At 44.8% G+C, this 16,552-nt stretch overlaps 1 protein-coding gene and 2 non-coding genes across 3 annotated transcripts; 1 reads left to right on the plus strand and 2 right to left on the minus strand.

The window, feature by feature from the left end:
• Positions 1-4,764: 4,764 nt before the first annotated feature.
• On the minus strand, positions 4,765-5,439 carry LOC135383365 (zinc finger BED domain-containing protein 4-like). Its single transcript, XM_064612854.1, has one exon. It carries the CDS (start codon positions 5,437-5,439, stop codon positions 4,765-4,767), a length of 675 nt encoding a protein of 224 aa, XP_064468924.1.
• A 9,217-nt stretch (positions 5,440-14,656) lies between these two features.
• Trnat-ggu (transfer RNA threonine (anticodon GGU)) lies at positions 14,657-14,729 on the minus strand. The gene has a single exon. It is a non-coding gene; the product is annotated as a tRNA-Thr (tRNA).
• Positions 14,730-14,925: 196 nt separating this feature from the next.
• Positions 14,926-14,998, plus strand: Trnat-ggu (transfer RNA threonine (anticodon GGU)). The gene has a single exon. It is a non-coding gene; the product is annotated as a tRNA-Thr (tRNA).
• Positions 14,999-16,552: the final 1,554 nt, after the last annotated feature.

Raw genomic sequence — 16,552 nt, forward strand, 5'->3', positions numbered from 1 at the left:
TTCGAAACATACGGTCTGCAATATTTTACTTTATGTTAAACGTAATTTCCTTTTCGAGCAATACTTTATTTTCGCGTGCTGCCTGCACTGAATAATTCCTGGCATTTTTCGCACGGGAGGTTCTTCAGCCATCGATATAGATATCATTTGTCAGTAAGGTCACTTACTACTCATCTGACAGTGGCAACCGTAAATGACATTTAGGAAACACAACTGTCATTTTCTCAACTGTCATTTAGCATGCTGTCTGACTGGGGTATTATTGTTCCAGAAGAATGAACTCTGATCCTTTTGAAAGCCTCAATCAACTCCACGGAGCAGAACCAGTTATCAAACATCACCATATGATTTATTTGCTGAGGAAGGCTTTCGTTCAGGGACATGACGACATTACTACCGAGGCGAGCTCAAGATCCTGGCACGGGTTCAGCGTGCTTGCTGCTGTGTAGACCAAGGAGTGGCACACAATCCCTGACCAGACAAAGATCTTGATCCCCTACTTGTGGGGCTTGTTCTTGATATACTGGCATAAATGGCATTGACCCTTGAAAGGAGCCATTTGTTCGTCTATGCTGTGGGATTCCTCAGGATTTACAGCCAAGCAATTATTCCGGAGCGCTTCAAAGGATGGCCAAATCTTGAATATTGGATCATACCCGTCCTGCCCCCAAGGAATCATTTTGCTGTTGTCAGTAATGGGGAGATATCTTCTTATTTTCTTGAACCTGTTCCTACACTAGAGAAATGGCGGAAAATTGCAACTTCTTTCAGTAATACTGATACTGGGGGAATGTGATCCAGCCTATCATCAACAGAGAATCCCCATCAGAGAATACCCATGAACTTTTCAAGCCCCTTTGCAACTGTGTGTACAGAGGACCCAGTCTTCTGCACTGAGTACAGATTAGTTCCTTCTGCCATGCTTTCCAGAATGCTAGGTCAAATAACTGCTTGAAATATCGTAGAGGTGTCTATATTTCTTCAGGAAGATCTGGAAGAGACCCCTTCCATGCAACATCTTGCAGAGGTTTACTTCTTTCACGCTAATGAAACCTTCGTTTACCTCTTTTTGATTTCTTGGTTGTTGTTTGTTGTTGAATACTTTTTTGCAAGTTTTTCTTCACTTCTTGTCTTCGTCACTGTCTCATACACACTGTCTGATGCTGCTTCTGTAGTCTTGCTGTTTTCATCCGATATCGCATAATACTCATCTGTACTATCATTGCTTACATCTTCCAAAAGAGTTCTTTCCTGAACAACATGCTCAGTTTCTGGCACGGGTGTTCTCTGAAGTTGATCATCATCAGTGTCCTCACCAGTCTGCTCCAAGGCTGGTTGCGTCGGCTCACATCCTTCTTCTGTTCGTCCTAAAACTGCCGTCTCCACTGGTGCTAACTGCGGTAGATCATGCATATTGAATTGGCGGGTTGTCGTTGTACATCTGGCATTTGCAACGTTGCAGCTCTTTTCAACGCAGCAGACACAAATTCCTCAGGGACTAGAGCGAGTCTCGACTGATTCCACACTTTGCCATCCTCAAGCAAATACGCTCCTCTGCCTAGTGGTTCGAGGACTTTGAGTGGCTTGGAGTAGTGGGGTTGTCCTTTAGGTACAAAACATGGCAGCCTGACTCTCACACTCTGCCCAGGTAGAAAGTCTCTCAACTTCGCTCCCCTCTTCTGATCAGTGTACCTTTTTTTTATACTCTTGCTTCTTCAAGACTGTCTGCCTTGCTCCTTCAACAGTGCTAGCTGTAAACGTTGGCAACTTAACTCCCACAGCATTAATCGTTGTACGTATCATTCGGCCATGCAGCAAAACAGCTGGTGCAACTCCTGTTGTCCGCTCTGGCGTAGCACAGTACGCTTGCAGGAAATTCAATATTGTCAACTTTAACGGCTGACGTTGCAGCAGCGCAACTTGCACAGCGTTATTGAATGTCCCGTAAAAACGTTCCACTAATCCATTTCCTTGCGGATAATAGACTGAAGAAGATCTGTGCTTTATCCCTCGCTGCGATAAAAACAGCTCAAGTTCTTGCAACCTAAATTATGGCCCATTATCTGATACAAGCTCACAAGGGTGACCTTCGCGACCAAAAACAGTCTCCAAGAATGAGATCACAGTCCGTGCGGTAACGCTATTTGCGAAACACACCTCTGGCCATTTACTAGAATAGTCCTCAAGCGTAACAACAAATCGGCATGACGCCGGTGCCATTTCAAACGGTCCCACAACGTTGACCGCAACCTTCTCCCATGGTCCACTTGGCAAAGGTGTCGGATGCAATGGAGCCGGCCGGGGCACGGCGGTTTTGTCAACCGTTTGGCAAATTTTGCAAGCGCACACTAAGTTTTGAACCTGATCATCCATACAGGGCCACCAATAGAGTTCCTGGAGCCGTTGCTTACAGTGAACCATGCCCTGGTGGGCTTCATGCGCTGCTTCTACAAGCTGCTGCCTGAGGTCCTTCGGTGCAATGATGCATTCACCACGTAACACCATACCGTCCACCACTGAGAGATCATGCCGCACATTCCAAAACGGCTGCAACTCAAAGCTCACCCACGACTTGCTTGATGGCCAACCATCCTTTATGAAGTTTGACAACTTTTGAAGTTCCGGATCAGTTGCAGTTTTCTGCTGCAATTCTACTTTCTCCGCCGGTGACGTAATGAGGCAAATCTGTTCTTCATTGATGGCCTGGTTGCTGTAAGAACCATCCACCGGAAGTCTTGATAATGCATCTGCAATAAGGTTGTCACACCCTTTCTTGCATTCCACTCTAAACGAATATTGCAATAGATGAGCTGCCCATCGTGCAATTCTACATGGTCTGTGCCCTGTTCCCTGTGTCATCAACAGAGAAACCAGTGCCTGATGATCGGTGCGCAATGTAAATGTTCTTCCCCACAAGTATACGTGCCACCGCTCACATGCCCACACGCAAGCTAATGCCTCGCGTTCCGACGCAGAATATTTCCGCTCAGCCAATGACAATGTTCGCGACGCAAATGCGACAGTGTTTAAGCAGTGTCCCTCAACCTGCTGCAGTACAGCTCCCAATCCGTCAGCAGAAGCATGTGTCGTAACCACTACTGGTAGCCGCAGGTTAAACACTGAAAGTGTAGGGCTTGGTGACAATATTTCTTTGATCCTCTTGAAACTTCGTTCAGCAGCTTCGTTCCATGTGAACTCTCCATCTCCTCGTAAAATTTGTCGAAGTGGCTCAACCTCCTCCGCGAAGTTCCGAATGAATTTTGCATAAAATCCAATGAGACCCAAAAAGGACCGCACCTGTGCACAAACTTGCGGCCGTTCCAAATTCTATACAGCTTCTACATTCGACTGTAATGGTGTCAATCCCTGAGCATTTACAACATGTCCAACAAATGACAATTCCCGCACGCCAAAAATACATTTCTGGTTCAACTTAAGTCCTGCGGCAGAAATATGCTCTAACACTTCCCACAAATTTCGCTGGTGTTCTTCGAGTGATGCACCAAACACTACAATATCGTAGTGCTGTGCGAATAGTGGTTTTTCGGTTCGAATCGAATACGAATTGAATAATGCCTACATCGAATCGAATCGATTTCGAATACTTTCTGAATACTTTTCGAATAGCCCTAGGAAATGAACTGTCACATCCTTCCTACTTCTGTACGTGGTTCCAGTGTAGAAAAAAGACTTCTCGTGCCAGCATGACAGTATAATTTCAAAAACGACGATAAAACCAGAGACACGGAACAGAAAAAGACAACACGACACGTTCTCAATGCACTTCTACCAGTATAATTTCAATTACATGAACAGTATGAAGTAGGTACAGTTTTGAGCACCAAGCAACACAGTCATGGTATGCATAACAATTATGAAAGTCGTAAAAAAGACTAGCTCTTGTTAGTACAAACCGTTCCTTCATGTTATCATGAAGGAAGACTAGCTGCTCGACATATTGGGTAGAAAGAGCTTCCCGCCTTGCAGAAACAGTGAGGCCACAGACAGAAAAGAGTCTTTCGCTTGACACTTGCGTCGCAGGGATTGATAAGTACAACTGAGCAGCTTTCACCAGTGCGGGGTATTGTCCTTTGCCTTGGCACTGCCACCAAACCAGCGGATCTTCTGAATGGGGTAAGACGGGGATGCAAAGGTATTCCTCAACCTGTAGCCTTGGCAGTTTCAGTACGTTCTGGGAGGTGACACCAGATGCTGATGCTAATTCACCAAACACATTCCAGACAGCGGATGAGGTAGTAGGGGCTTCCTCAAATGACACTGTGGCTTCACTCTCTTCTGCTGAAGCATACCTCTCTATGGTCCTTTCCAGCAGGCCCTTTGCCCACAGTTTTTCAGAGTGACCCGTGTAACAGACATGCTTCAATCTGGGATCCAACATGGTGGCAAGTGCAAAAGTGTCCTTCATTCTGGTGTCCACAAACCTAGACTTGACGCTAAGCAGTAGGTTCGAAGCAAAGTCTGATACCATGATACCTTCCTTGGATTTCCTTGAAAGCAGAGTCTGTATGCAGTGAACTAAAGGGATCACAAGAGACAGAGTGGGCCTCTCAGTGCACGCCTCAGTAGTTGCCTCGTCAATGCACTTTAGCACCCCAACCACAGACTGCATTTGGTGCCACTGAGTGCAGCTGAGGTTCTGTACTGTACTGCTTTCTGAGAGTTCCAAAGAAATTGCAGAGCGTAGCTCTAGTAGGCGGGAAATCATTTTGTGCTCACTGTTCCACCTTGTTGGAACATCCTGCATCACTCCAGTGGCTTAGTGCCCATAGTTTCTTGGATTTGTTGCAAGCGATGTCGTGCCTGTGCACTACGCTTGTAATGGCCAACCAGAGATCTGGCCTTGCCACACATATCGTTGAAGCCAGCCGTTTGTTTTTTCGCGTCCTCGATGCTGAGTTGCAGAGTGTGGGCAAAACAAGGTATGCTGGTCCACGATCCACATTGCGGGATGGCGGCAACAAAGTTTCGCGCATTGTCGGTCAGCATGAAAACAGGCACACTCTCTGGCAAATCCCACTGTGCAATGACGTCCTTTAGGAAGTTGCGTATGTTGTCAGCACTGTGACCGAGGGGCATGCACCTGCACGCCAAAGTGTAGTTGTGAATTGCGAAGTTACCGTCCAGGATATGACATGTCAGTGACAGGTAACTGTCCCCACTGCGGGACGTCCAGCCGTCTGTGGTGATTGAATAACATTCAGTCCCACCGTTGAAATGACTCTTCAGTTCATATTTTACTCGTCGCACTTCCTCTTCGTACAAGATCGTAATTACGGATCGGGAAAATGTTGTTGTGCTTGGGACGACGTACTCGGGAGCTGCAGCCGCGATGAGATCCAGAAATCCGTTTTCTTCGACGATAGAGTAAGAATGAAGACCTTTCGCAATAAAATGCGCATCCTTTAAGCCTCCTTGCATCTTTTAAGCACACTGACCATCATTTTCTGAAAAGCAGATGGTGCGGATGCCAACCCAAAGCAAACCCGTTTAAATCTAAACAAACCATCGTGTGTGATAAATGCGGTAATACCCCTACTTTCTTCACTTAACAATACTTGATGGTATGCTGATTTTAAATCAAGTTTTGAAAACCACTGCGCACCCGACGAAGACACCATTAACTCGTCAATACTAGGTAATGGGAAACAGTCTGCAACAACAGCCTGGTTTGGAGCTCACAAGTTCACACAAAGACATATGCTGTTGTCCTTCTTCTTGACCACTACTATGGGGGATACCCATTCTGAAGCATCCAGACGTTCGATGATGTCTTCATCTACAAGTTGTTGCAGTTCCATAGACACCTTGTCGCGCACTGAGAAAGGCAATCGTCTCAACTTTGCCTGCACCGGTACCACATGGGTTCGCAATTTAACTCTATGAATGTAGCCACGTGCAAGGCCCAGTCCATCTGTGAAAAGGTGTTGAAACTCATTCGGACGTTCCTGAGGCAAAGTTGCCGGCGCCAATGACGTCTGCAAGAACCTTAGCGACTGCCCCTCAATTCGCATTTGTAAGGCAGCAATTCCATCTAACCCAAGTAAGGTCGCACCCATATTAACAACATAAAACACAATTCTTGCCGCATGCTGCCCATGTTTTACTGCAGCCAAAAAGAACCTTCAATGGGTATCTGTTGTCTTGAAAAATGAAGCAGCCGCACACTAGTGGGCTTGAGGGTATCATGTGGCTCGAAGCGTCGATACATATCCTTGGCCATTATTGACACCGACGATCTGGTGTCCACAAGAACTTCAATTTCTAGTCCTTCCACGTTTAAAGTTGTTCTAATATGCTGTCTTGTTGGACCAGTCACCTGCCATACTTCTAAAGGATTCTCCTCCGGTGGTTCCGTAACTTGTGGCTGCGGGTTTGTGGCCCCACACCGAGGATTCTGCCTGTACCCAGGTTGGTATCCCTCATCGCATACGGGTGAAACCCTATCACCGCGTAACACAAGTCGCATGTCTTCATTAGACCGACACATCTGGGCAAAGTGACCCACTTTTCCACAACGTCGACACTGCTGTCGTCTTGCTTTGCATGCCGCGCTGTTGGCCAAGTGTCCTCTAGATCCGCAACGATAGCACCTTGCGTCTGAAGGTCGATTTACACTTCTTTTAGTCTGATTGCTCATACTCATCTTATCTGTGATGCGGTAAACTTGTTGACCCTCTGCCGCATTGCTGATATCTTTCGCTTCAACTAATGTTCTTTCTATGTTTGTTCCGATTTCCATTGCGCGCGCCACAGTTAAATTAGAACCTTCCAGCAATAGCCATTCACGAAGTCCCGGTACAGCTGTGCCAGTAACAATTTGGTCTCGGACAATATCATCTTGCAGTAGTCCAAAGTTAGTGTGCAGCTAACATGCGAAGGTCCGTTATGAAGTCATGGATGCTCTCATTAGCACCCTGTTTGTGTTGTCGAAACCGGTGACGCTCGGCAATCACATTTACAGCAACTGCATAATGCGCATCTAGTGTAGCCAAAGCAATGTCGTAGATGTTAGGCTTACCCGTCGCTGCTGTTTCCTTGGACGCTTCGTCGTCAGGCAACACACTGGCTCCGCGTTCTTGTGACGGCAACACTTCAGGTAGCGAAAAGTAAATGCGCTGTCCCTCTGTTCCAATGGAGTGTAGTAAAATAGCCTTACGCTGGTCTGGCAGCAAGGCATGTGCTCCGGAAGCACATAGATACAATTCGAATCGTCGACGCCACTGTTCCCATGGTATGTCTGGTTGTCCGGGACTTTCCAAAAATACGGGCGGTGGGGCAAGTCCCGCGAACCTGGCTGCAGTAGTAGACATCCTGACAACGCAGCACAATGCCACCAGCATAAAACTGCTGCCAAAAGTCAGTTGAAAATGCGACAACATCGCACCATACAGCGGTACGTCCCCATCTAGTTTCCCTTCGTCGCCAAGTTGTCGTAGCCAGACACGATCAAGGTAGCCGACTGAATCCGTTTATTTCGTGCCCATGGTCATATACAGTGAGAGAGGATGATACCGATGACATTCCAATACCACACTATGAATCGGAGTGGATGGACTTTGAATCACATGTAGCATAGCAAGCGTTTGGGCTGGTTTTTGGACTTTGAATGATTTCATATTTCATCAGTGCATAATAGCTATGTACACATCACAACCAAGTGCAAGACTGCCTGGATGAACCTGTAAAGTTGTCTAGGTATAGCAACATACAGTGGAAAAAATATTGTGTACTGGGTACCACACAAACATAAGTGATACATACAAGTACAGGTAAGGTAACTGAAGTAACTCTGAACTTCCTCAGCAAAAAATATTTCTACACATTCTTTTACATTACATATAAGCATATATAGCAGGTGCATCTCTAATTGCATATGGCGAAGTATTCAAAACCTTTACACCATAGTAGCTTATGCCAAATAATCCATAGTTTATACCTTTGATAGGTGTAATTGTAATGAATCAAATATAGTGAAATGCTATGTCACCAATCTTATTATGTTCATAGAATCAACGTGTATGTGTCCGTAGACCAACTTATGTCGAAGCGTTGATTTTGCAGAGTTTATTTTTCTGAGTTAATTTTGATGCCATGGATAGTTATGTGATTTATTGTTAACAACTTATTTTGGATGTTTGTTTTTTGAGATAATTAAACAAAAACACACTTCATGAATGTTCACACCTGCAGCCTCTGTGCAAATGTTAAGATCTGTTAAGTGAGTCTGGTACCTTGCTTGTAGCCTGAACAACACAAACACACTGAACAAGGCCATTGCCTCGACAAGTGATTCGGAAATGGACCATTCAACGATATGCGTGAGGCGGGTGATGAAATGATTGAGAAAATGAGATGAAATTGATTTCTGGAAGGCTTCACAGTGTCTATAAGATATTAACTTACCTTAAATATGTATGAGGTAGAAATATTTTTAACATTGGAAAGAAACATCCGCAGGTGGTTCAGCGATGTGAAGCGCCCTGGAAGTGCAAATTGAGGAATGAAGTAATTGAATAAGTGACATGGAAATTTGTTTCTGGAATACTCGAGAATGTATAGTTATAGGATATGCACTTAGCTTGAGCGGGGTACGTAGAAATAATTTTAACATTGGAAAAAAACATCGACAAGTGCTTCAAAAATGGGCCATTCAGCGAAATGCATGAGGTGGGTGATGAAAGGATTGAGCAATGAGGTGAAATTGATTTCTGGGTTGTCTCAGGGTGGTGTTTTTCTTTTTTTTTAAACTCCAACTCTACTCAACTGAGTTGCTATTGACTTGTGTTGCAGTTTTATTCTTGTCACGCTAATCCCGTGACTGATCTACTTAGCTGCAGTGAACCCTAATATGACCTCCGTTAATCTGACAAACTCTCTTTGTGACCGTTTGTCTCAGGAACCGTTCTGATGGCATGTAAAACCCCTTCGTTAATATGACAATACATTTATCAGACAATGACCAACATTTTTGTCACAAGTAATGTCCAACACAGGAATTTTTGTCTGGTTATGATGAGTTCGTCACATGACCCTCAGAGTGTAGCCCCCAGGAGATGCTGTCCTGTACCTTGGTTAGAGGGTGACACATGTTAAAGTAAGACGTCAAGGTTTGTGATGACCCCTGAAATCATTGACCCTGGAATTATACGTGTAGTTATGTCACTTTTCAAACCGCCAAAGAGCTTAAAAAGGTGGTGACCACGGGATCAGGCCACACTATGCTGCTGTTTTCACGTAAGGATGGTGGGAACGAAGTGGAAGAGACTTGGCAGCCAGAATGAAGAGCAGCATTGCTCAAAGAAGGCAAGCAAAGCCTTACAGGTTACCTTGCCTTGCTATAGAAAGGACAGTGATAATGTGTGCAGAGTTGAAGGTGCTATCGTCCTTAAAAAAAATAAAATAAAATAATTACTGAAAATTGTTCGAAGCTATCATTGGTAACAGATTTTTCAGAAAATAAATCATAATTAGGTAGGCCTTTGTTGTGTGTACTGGTCTGTCGAGTCTGTAGAGGGTATGTTCCTCGTCAATATGACAATTCGGTTTATGCCAAAAATGTGCAGGACTGGCAGTGGTCATATTGACAAGGTTTCTCTGCATTTGTCATACAGAAATTATCATTTATCTACCTAACACTACAAAAAAATCTGGCTCATGGTCCTCTGTCATGGGCGTGTTTCATAGCGCATTCGTGAATCTAACTGTGCACATACATCACAGAGACTTTGAGGTTGTCATCGCATGTTACGCCGGACCCAAGTGAGAGCAAATACGAAAAAAAAGAAAAAGGCAGAATAAGAGCTGTCTTTTGGCGATGCGAACAAAGAATGCAGTTTGATTATGAAATCTGGTTTAGAAGTCCTGGTCGTGCCTCAGTGTTGCAATTACTCAGTTTGTCCTTTCTGGCCTGAAAATTAACTGGCAGCAACAATCTTCGAACGTGTCATCTCTACCATTTCCAAGTTGCTGCACACCACCACTGCATTTCGTTGGAGAGCCCTATAAGATTAGATTGAATGTATAGACTTTAAGTGTTCAGAGATTCACCTGCTTTTGCTTTCGATTTGAAACACCCCCAAATTCAGCAGTGGCTTCTATTGATAACCGGACAAAGGTTGTGAAAACATTTCCTCGGGTACCTCAGCTTCCACCAGAGAGCACCAATTTCCAAACATTTGTGTTTACCTTCTGACCTGATTGACGTCTTGTGCCCAAAGTCTCGACGGACAGAGGAATACTGAGACTCCCTTGCCTGGGGTCGCCCCAGAATTCCTGCAGGGTAGAGAGCTAAGTGATCCCTTTACTAGGCGTACCACGAAAGCTTCCCGTGGGAAGCGGAGGAATATTGGTGACTTCCTCACCCTGTACTCTGAGGTCACACCCCTCTTTTACCGAGTCACATTGACATTATCACATTCATCAATCATTAGGCCGGACTAAGATTGTGCAAGAAACCTTGCTTTACATATTTCAGGGTTGCCAGATTGGGCTATAAACCGCCAAATTGGGCTACTTTTTGTGACAGTTGACGGGGTGTTTTTCATCTTGGCTATTTGGATATTTTTGGGCTATAGGGGCGCGCGCCTGGAGTTTAGCGGAACGACGTCAGCGCCAATTTCTCCCCTGTCGACGGAAGGCGAAACTACCGTACCGTGTATGCCGGAGTGTGCTGCTGGGCGATTCCACGCGAAATGATCCAGCTGACCTGCTCGGCCCCCACAAAACAATCCCGAATTTTTACGAAAAATTTTTTAGCAGTCGCTAATTGTGGAAAACGACACACCACGAAACATTTCTTCCCAACTCAATGTGGCGAGTGCTAGACACGAGCAAAGTTCGCAGTGCTGGCGAAAACCGTGCCTGGCGTGTACGGCAGGTGCGGCTCATAGAAAGCACCTAGAACTGTGCGGTTTCTTTTCCGGATAAAAGAAACTACGCTCTACACAGTATCCAAATCCCGGTTGTCGTGCTGTAATCGGTGCAGGTATACAAAGGCCGGAAGTTTCGCAATTTTCCTCCTACTTCACGATTTTTTTGTGGACAATCAAACCATTAAATTTTAATGAATATTTTTTACCCGCCACGGCACCAAGGAATACTTCAAGAGGAAAAATCGCCTGACACGTAACTTTCATAGTCATTGCAGGAAAAAAAAAGGAAGTATGCGATTTTTCCAAAATTCGCTACAATCGAGCGTAAAACACGCAGTGAAGAGGTCGGAAGATACGCCTGAAACCAACGCAGTTTTATAGAATGAGCCTTCCTCTACAACATATTAAAAAATCTGGAGGGTGTTTTTTCGTATACAGGAGAAACTATTTTTTTTTTGTAGGAGAGGGTATTACGACCACAAAAAGAAAAGAAAGAGACCAACAAAAAAGCTGTCACCAAACTTCATCCGCACGGGCGACTTCCTGTCTTTCGTTCTGACAGTGAAAACCCCGGAGCGGCAAAGCTTTTGTAGCGAGGACAGGTCCTGAGCGTCCTATGACCAACTCGTGCACTCCAGTCCAATAAATGTATCCCAGTGCAGTGAATATGTTTCTAAACCCTATGGAACGTAATTTCAGTGGGGCTTTAAAACAACAGTGTTGGCACGAGACTGTCCTTTTAACCACTGAAGTCAGTAACACACGTTTGGCTTCCACTTGAGCATCATTTATTCAGTTGTTAGAACATTGCTACAGAATAAAGCAAATGTTGATATTCAGATAATATAAGCCACAAGTTTATTTGGTGTCACTGAGCTGATTGAGGAGATATGTAAACTAAAAATACTCTAGCTTTGGAATTAATTCTGAAAGAAACGAGTCATCCCGAGTGACTACCACAGTATGTGTCTCCTTCGGACTCCTTCGGACTGTACACAAACAAAACACCCTTGGACAGGTTGAGAACATATAACTGGACTTGGATTTGAGTGTAGTAGCGATGTTGATATCTTAGTGATAATTGTCCATCACACGGCTCTAGATATTCTACCAAACATCGTGCACCATCTTCAAAAATAACGCTCCTGTGAAGTATGCTTCCACCTTGCCAAATCCACAAAATAGACGCAACATTGCCATAGCTAGGAAAGCACGGCGGCACAACGCAGAAGTAGCCGTTCACTTGCTTTCGCTGGAAACAGCTGCGCCGATGGCCTGGCTGGCGCGAGACGGTAATTACTCCGCCACCGCGAGTGCTGCTGTACGCAGTGAACTTGCACGCCACATGGCCGAGGCGTTTCACCCTATTCCAGCGTTTTACGCCATGCGCTCAGGCGACAGCACGCGACCACACGACGACTGTCACCCAGGTCACCTCACGTCTCTGCTTTTGTGTCCCGCCACATAATAATGCACTGCCGTCTGCCGAGACTGATCCTTTGCGCTCACAGGTCGGACGTGTTAATGAGCAGCAGAACAGAAATAAGCAATATATGAGCAAGTCATATATGTCGGAATCCTTTTTCGGAATTCGGTAATCGTGTGGCGGACACAGGTGTGTACAGTCAGAATTTCCAAGTTCAAAGGAACCAATTCCCATGCGACTTCATTCTTCTTCTGAACGTGTTGAGTTTGAATGAGTTGCTCGAACTGTGCCTTGTGCTCGCTGGTGTTGCATTATTAAAAGCCCCAAAACTAATGTTGTTGGAATATTAAAGACTAACCATGTACAGTTTAGTAACACGGCGCGCATATAAATGGTTGCTCCAAGTAAAAATTTGCCGGGCCCGCGGCAACGCGAGTTTGGTAACGTCAAGGTGAGGTTCTCACCTTCACGTTAGCAACTCGCAATGTGGCGACCATGGGAGCACCTTTGCGTAAAGCTGCCGTCTTGTATGGGACCTGTACTTGATATCGTGCTGCTCCCGGCTTGGTGTTGTTGAAAGTAACCTTTATTTACATAAGCAATAGAGTTACAAGATATATGTGGTGCATATCATACCTGATTCAACACATCTTGTGGTTCTTATACACGCCGTTTGTTCCACTCTAGTACACCAGAAGAAAACACTTACCAACGACTGAACACAACATAGAATAACAACATTTAATATGAGACGTTTCGTCTCCTATACAAGACACTTCATGAGTCCGCGACATGGGACATTGCTGGAAAGACTATGGCATCCGAATCCTACCTGAAGAAAGTTTACTAATGAACGTATCAATAATCCAGGAGTTTTGCATATATGCGCTTCTGATAACCCATGTGAAAGTTGCATGCCCCTATATTATGCTGTATATTCTCCCGGTTTTGTGAACAGAGTAACGAAAACACATTTGGCTATTTTGGCTATTGTTTCTTTTATGCGTTGGTGTGAGTTGGCTATGTTTGGGCTACTTTCTCATTCAGTTTTGGCGGGAGACGAGTTTGGCATCTGGCAACACTGATATTGATGGTTCTCCTTGAAATTAACCTGGCCATACGTTGTACACAGTGGCGTGTTTGCGCTCTGGTAATGATCCAGGTGCTACAATGATGTGGGCAGCAACTCATCATAAATATTCCTGTGCAAGTGTACTCTCTATGAACACCTTCAGGTTCCATCCTCTCTTGCTCATTGTACAGCTACTTTGGTGCAGCTTGATCTTTGTTATCCTTGCACAAGATGAACCCAAATCACTCACTCACTCACTGATGTCCTGCTTACTGTGAAGAATAAAATAATTGGGGAGGGCAGAAGTCTGCACTACTACCGTGAAGTTGACATGGATACAGCTTTCTTTGGCCAGTACCGTGATGCAGCACACAATCGGGGGAGACCAGCATGGCGCAAAACTCTGTATTTTGTGGTATGCCGTAAAATCCGCGGTGAATTTCCTTTGGTGAAATCGGAATATTATTGTTGGAGGGAAAGACGGTACATTAAAAGGTACCCCCCCCCCCCCTTTTTTTTGTTTTCTGCCAATCGGGAGAAAGTGAGAAATCACCTTGGATGCTGATTGGTGCATCCAGGTGATTGGTGCAATGGTGGTACAGTGCGCTATGCGGTCAAGAATGCCCCCTGTTAGTGCCTTAAAATCTGCCCTCTAGATATAATTGATAAAGTAGCGAGCACTACAGAATGTTCCTTCCCAGGAGCATTATCCCTCAGGAATGACTATGTGTGACTTATGCCAACACGCTGGCCCATCATACCCACAATGACATTTCCGTCTCAGGTTGGGTGCTTGCACAAGAAGCAATGGAGATGCACGGCAGACTGCTCTCGTGACAAATGATGGCATCAGCATCAGGCACATTGTCTATTCATGGTGAGCAGACAAGTTGGAAACAACTGGGACGATCTCGCACCCCAAGTTACTTTGTCGCATTCAAGCTCGACGTTCTGAAAAGACAAAGAAGCCGGAAGTAACATCAGTACAGCTGCAATAGCATTTGTAATCTCTCACCAATGTGAGCAAGACAGGGACAGATGACTTGTTAAAGGCTCGCAGGACAGCCGGTGATATTTTCATTTGGAAGAGAGGGAACGTGCCATCCAGCGAAGGAAGGCAAAAGAAACGAGCCAAGTTTCTGGAGACAGAGAAGGAGAGATAAACTGATGGTCTGAGGCTGGAACAACATGGAAGGGACAGATACAAACAAAGCCTCAAATTGCCTAAAAAATCAACGATGAAAGACGAAAGTCACTGAAAAGGTTAGCTAGCTGTAGGGATCGAACCCACATCTTCTGGATTACCGGTCCAGGGCTCTACCAATTGAGCTAAGCTAACACGCCTCTCCAGCGACTTTCGGGGTGCGTCATCAGAAGGGACGACAAACCAGCCACTCACTCTCACTCACCCTCCTTTCACTCTTACATTTTTTGCTCACTCATACACACATTCATACGACGGAAATTGACGCAAGCGGCACCTGTTGAACAATTCCCCTTCTGATGACGCACCCCGAAAGTCGCTGGAGAGGCGTGTTAGCTTAGCTCAATTGGTAGAGCCCTGGACTGGTAATCCAGAAGATGTGGGTTCGATCCCTACAGCTAGCTAACCTTTTCAGTGACTTTCATCTTTCATCAGAGAAGGAATTGTCAGCCTGGATACTGCTCCATTGAAAAATGGCTATATGAAAAAAAATTAACTTTGAATTTTGAATGGATGAATGAATGAGTTTAATGTGCCCAAGAACAGCCGTATTGTCCTTGATGTTGTCGCAGTATCAGATTACAGCAAAGTACAAGTAATATATACACATAGTATGCAGCAACACGCTAAAGTGATAAAAACAACAAAGCCAAGAATGCAGTAATGGAACGTACATGAAGGTGGGAAAGCATGAGCATACATACAGAAGATGGACACATGGGGGACATAATGGGACAAAATGTTAATTGGGGAAAAGGCACCAAAATTGCACTATTTAAAGGAACACACAAAACAGTAAAAGTGAAGGCAGCAAGAGCAAAAAAGCAGATCAAGGCAACTGAAGGTAAAGTAGATGCAATGTTCTGTTCAAATTCAGCATACGAGGAAAAAATACCACATGAATACAGAAAAGTGTTTACCAAAATTTGTCGATGTATGAGTTAGTTATGAGGGGTTGTGAAGGGCACCACAAGAAAAGCGGACATTTATGTTGCCTAGCAAGAGCGGGGAGTCAACAATGGAATGTACACACTTAGAAAAGAATGTGGCATGAGTCGTGTGATGCCGCGATGTTAGGAGAGGAGTTGAAAGTATTTTAGAAGACCTTGGGTACTTGAACGATTCAAAGCCAGGGATATCTTGGAGGTAAAATATGTGATCAAAGTGAAGTGCCCATTTCTGAAGAGCTTCGAAGCGATTGCTCTCAGCTAGGCACAAAGCGTTCCATGCAACAAATGCATGCTCTAATAGTGGTTAAACGAATGTCTTATAGAACCTAAGAAAACCAGAGACAGCGCCAAGCTTTGGACATATACCGTATTTATTCCACTGTTCCCAGATTCAAATGTGCACCCTCCGAAATGCGGAAAAACTCTAACGTGGCCCCGAGTCTAACGTGCATCATCCTCGAGGGTGCAAATATAAACATTACAGTTAAAAGATAAATAAATAAATGCCAGTGAAAAAGTAGATAACAGCAGCAAAAGTATTTATTTACACTGAGTCATTGTCAGAGTCATCACACAACTCCTTATCATTTTCAATCGCATATCATCGTCCGTGCCGTCAAGTGTGTTAGTAATACAACACTTCTTGAAAGAATTGTCTACCATTTTTGTGGCAGTCCACTGGGCAACGTCTTGGAGTGACACTCATCGTATGCGTCCAGCGGGTGTTATTGTGTGGCAACCACTAGAGAGCCAGTCATTGTACATCTCGCACACTCTGTCTTTCACGGGCTGGTTCAAACACACGTGTAGAGGCTGTAATTGTGAAGTCATTCCTCCGGGAATGATCACATCTGTTTCACATGCGTTTAATTTGTCCTTTACATGATCATTCACGAGGGACGTAAACGAATCCAAAACGAACATGGCGCGCAGTCCCCTAGAAGCGCCAGGCCTTTTTCGCCGCACAGCATCAATCCCGTCTATCATAAGATCTGTGTCCATCCAGCC

Source organism: Ornithodoros turicata, chromosome 1 (genome assembly GCF_037126465.1).
Source record: "Ornithodoros turicata isolate Travis chromosome 1, ASM3712646v1, whole genome shotgun sequence".
Classification (NCBI taxonomy): Eukaryota; Metazoa; Arthropoda; class Arachnida; order Ixodida; family Argasidae; genus Ornithodoros; species Ornithodoros turicata.

Excerpts from the sequence above, each read along its gene's own strand:
- LOC135383365 (XM_064612854.1), bottom strand. The coding sequence starts at position 5,439 with ATGCAAGGAGGCTTAAAGGATGCGCATTTTATTGCGAAAGGTCTTCAT.